The sequence below is a fragment of the Rhinopithecus bieti genome, unplaced genomic scaffold (genome assembly GCF_001698545.2).
Source record: "Rhinopithecus bieti isolate Rb0 unplaced genomic scaffold, ASM169854v2 scaffold_26532, whole genome shotgun sequence".
NCBI lineage: Eukaryota > Metazoa > Chordata > Mammalia > Primates > Cercopithecidae > Rhinopithecus > Rhinopithecus bieti.
In genome coordinates, this window is record NW_016812934.1 from 761,516 (window position 1) to 771,371 (window position 9,856).

The 9,856-nt window shown below is 54.0% G+C and overlaps 1 protein-coding gene across 1 annotated transcript in view; it reads right to left on the minus strand.

Moving 5' to 3' along the window:
* RBM19 (RNA binding motif protein 19) overlaps positions 1-9,856 on the minus strand; it is a 143,374-nt gene that overhangs the window by 29,840 nt on the left and 103,678 nt on the right. Inside the window, exon 22 of the mRNA XM_017847347.1 lies at positions 7,002-7,107. Within this exon, the coding sequence (XP_017702836.1) occupies positions 7,002-7,107 (106 nt within the window). The remainder of the gene's footprint in view (positions 1-7,001; positions 7,108-9,856) is intronic.

Here is a 9,856-nt window from a genome sequence, read left to right on the forward strand (position 1 = left end):
CCAGGTGCGGTGCCTCATGCCTGTGATCCCAGCACTTTGCCGAGGCGGGGGGAATCATTTGAGGCCAGGAGTTCGAGACTAGCCTGGCCAACATGGAGAAACCCCGTCTCTACTAAAAATACAAAAATTAGCCAGGCATGGGGGTGCACGCCTGAGATCCTAGCTACTTGGGAGGCTGAGGCAGGAGAATCCCTTGAACCTAGGAGGTGGAGGTTGCAGGGAGCAGAGAACGTGCCACTGCACTTCAGCCTGGGTGACAGAGCGAGATTGTCTAAAAAAAAAAAAAAAAAAAAAAAATTATTTTAAAGCTGTTAAAAGAGAGGAAGGCTGTCAACTTGGCTGGGAGTTTTACCTTTTCTTGATGACTAGTACTGCCTGCCTGATAAATATGAAATGAGGACGTCTGAACCTGAGTCCTTCTCACTCTCATCTCTGTAGGACTGTGCAGGCCTCAATCCACACAGAAGCTCCAGGGACACAATTAGCAGAGGGATCCGTCCTGGCACTGCATCTTGGCTACAAGGGCTGCTCACCTGCCAGTCTGAGGAGGGCAGCCTGTCCTGATCCCAGGTCTCAGCCCATACATATGTGTGCTGGCCGAGCCTACCCTGAAATGTAAGCTCGGGATCCAAACACACTTTCCATTCCTCCTGGGCTCTGCTGAAGAAAACTTGGCAAAAAGCCCACAATTACAACAGAGTCATGAGCACACACACGTCACATGCACACCTGAACAGAAAAGTGGAGACAAAACTCTAATTCCTGAATTTGCTTCCGGTTAACACTTTGGGACACACAGGACAATGGACACCTAGGTTTCAGGCTGCAGCACCTCTGATCCCCAGGGTCCCAGAGGAACACTCAGCCACCCTCACTTCTTTGGTGTCACGTGCCACAGCCTGTGTTAAATGCTTTGCACGCAACATTCTGCTTCGTCTTCACAAACGCCTCAAGGGGAGCCTTATTATTGCCTGTGTGGGGACGAGTCACTTGGGCTAGAGGGATCTGAAGTCCCTTGTCCAAGTTCGCACAGCTGCAAAGAGGCCGCTTGATGTCACAGGCCACACTAACCACCATGCGGCATGCTCCTCCTTCTCTGCACTCAGTTTAAGCAAACGTGTTGAATGCACGCCACTGACAATCTAATAGCGATTGTTTACTGTGCACACAACACGGCTCAGCACTGTGCTGGGCGCGCTGGGCACCCGGTGAGGAGGAATGCTATCCCTGCCTTAATGAGCTTTGTCCGGCTTGCTCATCATTGCTCCCTTTCACTACAGGTGCTGTTTTGGTGGAATCTGCCAGGTGAAGACAGTAGGTTCACAGAATATTCCTCGAGAGGCCCAGTGGGAGCCTCTCCTAAAACACTGGCCTCCCCCAGGCTGGGGAGGGCCTGGGCCACATATCCACATCCCTTCCACATCCCTTCCTCTACTCCCACCCTTGGCAGAGTGGAAAAGTGAGAAATGAGGAAGGAGACATTAACTGGTGCGACCCTACAATGAAAGCTGTGGTTGTTTACCACAGTGCGAACAGCTCTGCCTGCCAACGCCAACCACCATCGCGTCTCCCTACAGCCGGCTCCCCCCAAGTGTTTATTTAAGCCAACACATTGCTCTGCTAATTGGATAACATTCCATGTGAAAATAGACCTTTTAAAACAACAGCAGCGGCGGCAAATAAAAACAGCTGCAACTGCAAAAGTACAAAGGCACGGCAGGCCTGGGGAAGGGAAAAATTAAAGGCGCATTGCATGGGGAAAATTAATATTCTGGCTTCTGGGCTGCAAGTCTATTCTTTGTGGTCTTCCCCTTCCGTGGTGCCCTTCCTTTCTTCCTCCAGGACCAGCCTGGTCTGGGTAAAGAGAGAGGAAGTGGCGGCTTCTAACTGGAATCCCAATGGCTATTGGTGGCCACGCAGCCAATGGGGATGAGTGCACCTGGTAGGGAGTCCCCAGTACAGTTGCCCAGGTGAAAGGCTGCTGCCTCCTCAGTGAGGCTACTCCTGGGGATTGGCAGGGTTGGAAGGCAGCATGGTAGTGTGCGCTAGTGGGGACAGCTCACTGAATGCCCACTCCTCCTCTGGGGGCTGGGAGGAGTTGATTTCATTCTGGACTTGTTCCCAAGAGACGTTCTAAGGGACAATCTCTTGGCCTTCCTCCAAAGTGTCCCTCTAATTCGAGAGTCCTTCTCCTTGGTGAGGTGTCAGGGCTGGGTGAGAGATGGTGGGCATGGTAGGGAGAAGAGGCGGTACCCACAGCCTGGTGTGGAGACACACAGAATTTCAGCAAATCAGTGAGTGAAGGGAGGAGGAATCCCTGGATACAGGCTTTGGAATTAGATTTTTCCCAGCTCTGCCAAGTACCGCTATATGATCTTGAGTAAGCAGCTTTGTCCCTTTGAGCCTTGGTTTCCCCAGCCATCAAATGGCTTCCTATCACCTATCTCCTAGAGTCCCGTGAGGATTAAAACTTATATATGCAAATGTCCTGCACTGTCTCTGCCAAAGACAGGCTTCCAGAAGTTGACAGTTTTTATCAACTCAAAGATATTGCCTTTTTAGAAACTTCCAGGTTGTGTGGTCCCCTGGTTGCGTGGCACTGATAACACAACTGACAGCCGTGTACACGGTGTAGACCCAGGCCTCCCAGGAGACCACTGACTTCCTATACCACCCCCATTCTCCTTCCTCCATCAACCTCTGTCCCCTGCTTCCCTCCACACATGGGGAAGGCTCTTGAGAAATGCCAGATCATCACACCTGGAGGTTTAGATAACACCAGCACTTTCAGAGGGACTGACATTTACTGCCTGGGACATCAGGGGGTGATAGAATGTCCTAGGTTGGGAGAATATGCCAGCTCATCGATCCTGCTTCCTCTGAGCAGGCCTCTGGTCACCAGGGCCCGTGACGAGGGCAGATGGTCAGGACCCACCCCAGGTTCACCGGAGCAGCTCAGTAACAGACCAGGGTCTGGGCTTCCCATCAATTCATAGGGCTCTACGGTGGCTTCAGTGCTGGAGCTAAGCAAATGCTCAGCAAGACTGGGGAGGGAGACTGGATGCAAATCTCCCGCCTGATGCTGAGGCTGCCGCAGCTTGGGGTGGGGCAGTGCGAGTGCGGTGAATGTCACATACAAAGCCGGCACGTTCGTGGGAGCCTCTTGCTATTATCATCAGTTGCCTGGTTACTCTGAGCTCTGCCACAACAGCCTTCGAGGAGTCTCTTGCTAGGATTCTCTTTCCAGTTTGGGGGTATGTGTGCTTAACCCAGAAGGGGCTTGATGGATATCACAGAGCCCTCGAGGATATGCACAGCGGGACGTGGGTCTCATGGAGAAAGGTCAGACAACTCAGAACCCCTCAGTTCAGGGACAGTGGAGACGGCATGTGCTCAGGGCCACAGCAAGGACTGTGGTGTTGAGGGGATGCCTTAATTCTTCTATCCTCTGCCAGCAGGCAAATGGACTGATGGATGATGGGGAAAGAGCACTGTTCTGGGAGTCGAGATACCGGGGTTCAAGCCGCAGCACTGGCCCCTCCCAGAAACCATTCATTTCTCCATTCCTTTTCCAGCCTCAGCTTCTACAATGAGCTGAGCTGCCCCCTCTTTTCAACTTATCCCTCCCTTCTTTCCTCCCATCTGAGGATTGCTTGGGGTAGACCTCCTGGCTCAAGAGGCGGCCGATGCCAACGCAGGGGGCGACTATTTATCTTCATTGAGGGTGCCACGACAGGAAATGGGATCTGTGCCCTTGGCGGGGGATCTGAGTGGGTCAGGGTTGAAATGAACCCTGGGAAGGGTTTCTGAAGGAAGTCTCCTTCCCTAAGAGCTTTGACAGGGGGAGGATGCATGGGAGCTGGCCCTGAGAGGCTGGAATCATGGAGGCTCCTCTACCAGCCCTGGGTTCTCACTGAATTCCTTCTGCTGAGATAAAAAAGATCACCAGTGCTTTTGACTCCATGTCTCTGGCAGTACTGCTCTCCCTCTTCAAACTCACGCCCACCCTCGAGCTAACTAGATATTTACAATATTCAGAATCCTATTCACTAATATGCAGTGTGCACGATTCTGTGGGGCAGTGGAGAGTGCTAAATGTTCCACTCAGAAGACAATCAAGTTCTCCAGACAGACCTGGAGCTGGGGAGGGAGAAAGCAATGGCAGCTTCCCCGGGAAATAAAAAGAGCAAAGGGATCCTTGCAGGAAAGATATGCTTGTGATGGGCTCCTCCTTCCTGGAAGACCACCGCGTTCCGTGGCACAAGCCCCAGTGTGGGAGAGGGAAGAGTTGCTACAGGGATGGAGGGGCCAGAAATAGCCGCCTGACAGGGAGAAGGGCCAATCCTTGAGAGGCTGTGAGTTGAGCCTGTGCTGTCCTCGGCTGCCCTTTCTCCTCCCGGAGCCCGGAGTAAAGGCAGGCAAGGGATGGAGGCGGAGGAGCTGCCACCTCCATAAATCACTAGAGGGCTGTGCTGGGCTTCAGAATGAACATCCGCAGCCGGGCCCGGGGGCGGCAAGCACGGGCTCCCTGGGTGCTAGGTGAACTTCCTCAATGGCACGCACTGCCCCGATTACCTGGGAGTCCACCTTCTGTCCTAATAAAGCTGACGAGCAAAACTGAGCCAACAGTGACATGTCAAAGGGCTCACGGCCCGCCCTGGTTGGACCCTCCATGTCCCAAGGGCTGTGTCAACCCGGCATGAACCTCTGGGTGCTGAAAGAGGGCTTCCAGTGAGGGGCTCCAGTGCCTTTGCGCTCTGCTCTCACCAACGGCTGGAATCCCCTCCACCTCTGACAAGCTGTACCTCAGAAAAGCAGTGAGCGTTTCCTGGAGGAGCACCCATTGGGCTTTAAAGGTTGGCATCACAAGAGGTCCAGTGGATGGGTGAGAAAAGAGGCCCAGTGGGTGGCTAAATAAGAAGGGGAAAACCCTTTCTTATTTCAGACCATCACCATTGCCATCACTGCCGCCTTCTACCTCCTCAGAACAGCCAACAGCCAGTACACAGCAGCCAGGCCCTGTTCTAAATCATCACCCCATTCAAACCTCACGATGACTCTATGAAAATATGGAAAACCCTATGACCATGTTATGAGGGGGGGAAACTGAGGCACACAGAAAGGATGTCACTTGCCCAAGGTCACATGGGAGATTCGTGGCAGCCCTGGGGTTCAAACTCAGGCAGTCTGGCTTTGAAGTTTGTGCTGTAACGACAAGCTCTCGCACTGGTCTTTGTAAGAGACATTTCTGAGGAGCAGAGAGTGAATCCCTCATTTCTCCTCCAAGCACAGCCTCCTACTGGAACTCTGATATAAGATAGATGACAACACGTCTACACCATCACTGCCCAATCCCCTCAGACACCCAGAGCTCAGTGGAATGCAGTGGAGAAAAGATGCTGTCCTGTACTCTGTTCTGTCCACAGAGCATCACATGTGGGCATGAATCCATGGACCGAGGGTGGCTCTGAAGGCAACCAGGCTGGTGGCAATGAGAAGGAAATGGTGTACCAGTATCGAGTGCCCACCACATGCCAGGACCGAGTCAGTGTCTCCCATGCATCACCTGCTGTAACCCTGGGAGTGGGGCGCAGCCATCATTCCCGTTTCACAGATGAGAAAACTGTGGCACAGGGAAGGCCAGTGTGGGTTGAGCTGCCATGGGTGGGAGCTCTGAAAGGCAGGCCTCCGCTGCTGCCCTGAGCCAATGCAGGGCACCATGTGCCTGTCCCGCTGTGAGGGTGAGGGCTGTGACCTGCTGCATGCAAGGTGGGTTCCCTGCTGTCCCTGACGTGAGGCGAGGGAAAGGCTGCCAGCCAGGAGGAGAGAGGAGCAGATGTCCGGACAAATATGGCCATGTGTCAACAAAACAGGCACTTGAGCTCAAGACTCAGAGACAAAGGTGGCTGGCGAGGCTCTCTGAGGGTCCCAGTGCACCTTCTCTGCCTGTGTGTGTTCCCAGGGCCCACAAAGGCCGCAGCTGTGTCCCGGAGCTGCCACCTTTGGTTCTGCACAGCTGACCCACACCCTGGGTCTCTTGTGATGCCAGCCTGCTAAAGCCCAATGGCTGTGATTCCAGGAAATGTTCACTGTTCTTCTGAGGAACAGCTTGTCAGAGGTGGAGGGGATCCCAGCCATTAATGAGACCTCCCTGTCACTTTATTTTAGCCTTGAGGAACAGCGAGGCTGAGAGGGGACAGGTCGCCTGCGGGCAGAGCTCACGGAAGGCAGCCCACTGTGACAGCTCTGCCACCACCTTCCTTCTGGATTCTGACCTGGAGCTCAGTGCCACGAGGGCAGTGGCTTTGGGTACAGCCAGGCCCTTGTTCACACAGCCTCTGCCCCACACCGGCGGCTGGGCCCAGCACCCACTGCAGGAGCAAAGCCTGGCTGTGCTGCACTGAACCAATTTGGAGATGCTGCCTTGCTTCAAAAATAAAAGGTTCTCAAGGAGCCTGGAGGGATTTCGGTACACACGCTTCCATGCAGCTGCACCTGCCGGGGCTGCCCTCACAGACAACCAGCACAAAACAGAACCCCCGGCCATGAGCAGAAGAAAGGAAGGGAAAGATGCATTCCCTTGGCTGCTTCTTGGGTGCCTCTTACTCTCCTTTCCAAGTGCTCTGCCCTCTCCACACTGTTCTGTGTGGCATTTCCCATGCTGCCTACCCCAGGGGGCCACCGGAACTGAGGAATTTTCTTGATGACTTGGAGAGGCCTGGGAAACCCATTTGTTTCCCATCCCCAGTTTATGTCCCAGGTTCCTGCATACATGAAACAGGGGGAGGGAAGGGGGACACAGAAACTGCTCCTTCCTCCGAATACAAAACCCCCAGGATCTTCTCCAAGGATGTTGTACACATTAAGCAGAATCAAAGGCAAAAAAAGAACACCTGCATGAGGAGGTGACTCTGTGTGTGTTAGAGGCCTGGCTGCCTCTCCTATAACGGGTCCTGGAAAGGGGAGGCTGGGACAGGTGGCGAAGGGAGCCATGGTCTCACCTTCGCATCCTGCTTAGTGAGGAAGTCCACAAAGCCGAAGCCTCTGTGTGTGCCTGTCCCGGTCATCTTCTTTGGCAGGCGGACCGTCTTCAACTCCCCAAAGGTGCTAGAAACAAAAGGCAAGATACAGGGGTTTAAGACTAGAGGCCTGCAAGGGAGGTCGGGAAGGCAGGACTGATTCTCACACGTAAATCCCTTTGGGTTATAAAAGACAAGTGCATGCAGGCACGCAGACGCTCGCACGTGTCAGCTCAGGGGCACGGGCAGCCTTCTCCTCCCAGGCCCGGGCCATCAGGCAGGGCAGGGAGGGAACAATCAGGCTGGAGATGTGAATGGAGAATTTTCAGTTCCTCTGCAACTAGCTAGAGACTCTCTGCCCCCATGGGGCCCCACTTCCCTGTGGGGTAACTATGCACTGGGGAGGACCCTGCCTAGTACACAAGTAGCCAGGCTCGGGTTGGGGGGCCTGGGCAGGTCAAGGGGGCGCTGCCCATGTGTGTGAGTCGGGGCTCTGGACATGGGACCAGCAGGGTTGCCTGACCTTTCCAAACTGCCTCTACGTCTGAGCTGAGCACACGGCGACCCCAGGCTGAGCAAATGGGATGGGGTCCCTTCTCCAGGACCTGGGACGTGGGACATGTGTTTCTTTAGCGCTCAAATGACACGCAGCGACTCTCTCTAAACCCTGCTTCCCCTCCCTCTGAGCTTTCATTTCGATATCTTCTAAGCCAAAGTCAGGCAAAGCTCTGGAGAAGAAAATGGCTTGGCTTCTCCTGACAGGGATCAAACTGGTAACCACAGCCTTGGACCATCCCCCCCAGTTCCCTCCTCTCCTCTCCTCCAGGTTAAACCTTTGGGAAATTGTAGGACAAAGGGATAGGGCTTTCTCAGGCCTCCTTGCCTCCCTGTCTCACTTCCTACCCCCCAATCTTTTCCTAATGTCCATTTATCAAATATATACATACAAATTGCTGCCGATAAATATTTAATGTGCACGGCATCTGAAGAGAGGTATTATTTTATTTGAAAATCTACACATACTTTCGGCCGCCTGGGCACACACACATACGCACGATGGTCTAGGATGCTTTGGGGCCAAAGACCGATTGGGTAAAAAACACAGTAAAGGCCGTAAGCTCTCGTGAAATGATATAAGCTAAATCCGAAGCGTTAACCCACAGCCCTGCCAGCATGACCAGGCATCTGCCAGCCCAATTTCTGAAGGCAGGACGGTGTGTAAATGCGGCATTATGAATCCTCAAAATGAATCTGCACGTCTCCTCGGAGCTCTCCCCAGCAGCTCTGCTCCCCCCTCCTGGTGCCTCCTCTGTGTGGGCAACGAGAAACAGCAGAGAGGCACTGGTGACAAGGCCAGCCTCCCAGGGAGGGGAAGGAGCCAGGAATGTGGGGAGTGGAGCCTGGTCAGGTTTCCCTGCTGGAGGGGAGCCGGGACTGGGGACCAGAGGCTGGGCAGGTGGGGGACAAGGTGAGGTTGGAGAGCTGAGGAGTCAAGCCTGCAAACCCTGCTTCATTCTGCCACCTAAAGGCGGATGCATCCCATGACAGACACTGTCTCTCTTCCCTCCACCAAAGCCCCTCTGCCATGCTGGCTTTGAACAGGGAGGGCATGGCATGGACAAATTTTCTTGTAAGCTCATTCAGAAGAATGGTTCTTTGGGTCCAGGTCTTCAGAAGGCCACTGGGACCGCAGGGATGGCACATCCAGTGGCTAAGGGGCTGGAGCCTGAGAGCATTCAGAGCTGGTATGAGGCAACTGAGAGGCACAGGGAAGACCAGGCTGGCTGCTTTCTCAACACAGCCACAGACAGCCACTGGGTGAGCTGGTTCCTCCATCCCTGCCTTGGCCTCACCTAACTGCACTAGCCCCGAGATGTCTTTCCCAACCCCTCAAGGCTGGGGTGACTGCCACCATCCACAGTGTCACTGCTCACTGTGCTCCCCGACCAGGGGTCTGTGAGGTGCATGCTTGTTTACTTCTCTGCCTTCCCTGGCCGGGGCTAGGGCTCAGCTCTGCAAGAGTCCAGGCCCCATCTATCTTGCTCATCACTGGACCTGTGGCAGTGAGCCCAGTGTCTGGCTCAGGGTAGAAGCCTGAAGGTATTTTGGAATGAATGAACAAGCAAATGGTAGCCCTGGAAGGTAGACATTACCATGGGTAAATTACACCTACCCTCAGAGAGTGGTGATGAGGGTGAAATGAAATACACAGCACTAATGTGAACTACTGTTAGCCTTATCATTCCCATGTTACAGATGAAGAAACCGCAGCTCTGGGAGCCAGGGGTCCTTCCTCACAGGCAGCAGGGTTAGAATGTGAATCCAGGCATGTCTGACGTTATGCCTGAGCTCTCTTTCTGCTGCACAATGACTCAACCCCCCTGCATCATCTGGATGGGGACTGGCCACTTGCAAGAGCTGGGGCCTCTTTCTTCCTGAGTCTTGGTCAGGTCTGGGGTGAAGCAGGAAGACCCCATGCGGGGTGGCTAGGAATGCCTTGTGTAGACTCCCAGGGGTCCAGTGACTTCCCTAAGACCACCAGGCAAGGTGGGGTAGACCAAGTTCCAGTTCCTTCTGCTCACACTGTGTGCAAACCCTCTACTTCTGCCCACAAGGGCTATAATCTCCTATCCCTTGATGGTCTCAATGACCTCTGCCCAGATTTCTGGTAAGCCAGACTCTGTGTGTGTGTGTGTGTGTGTGTGTGTGTGTGTGTGTGTGTGAAGGGGAGAAGGGGTCATGGGAGGGGGGTGGTGTGAGAGAGAGAGAGAGAGAGAGAGAGAGAGAGAGAGAGAGAGAGAGAGAGAGAGAGAGAGAGAGAGAGAGAGAGAGAGAGA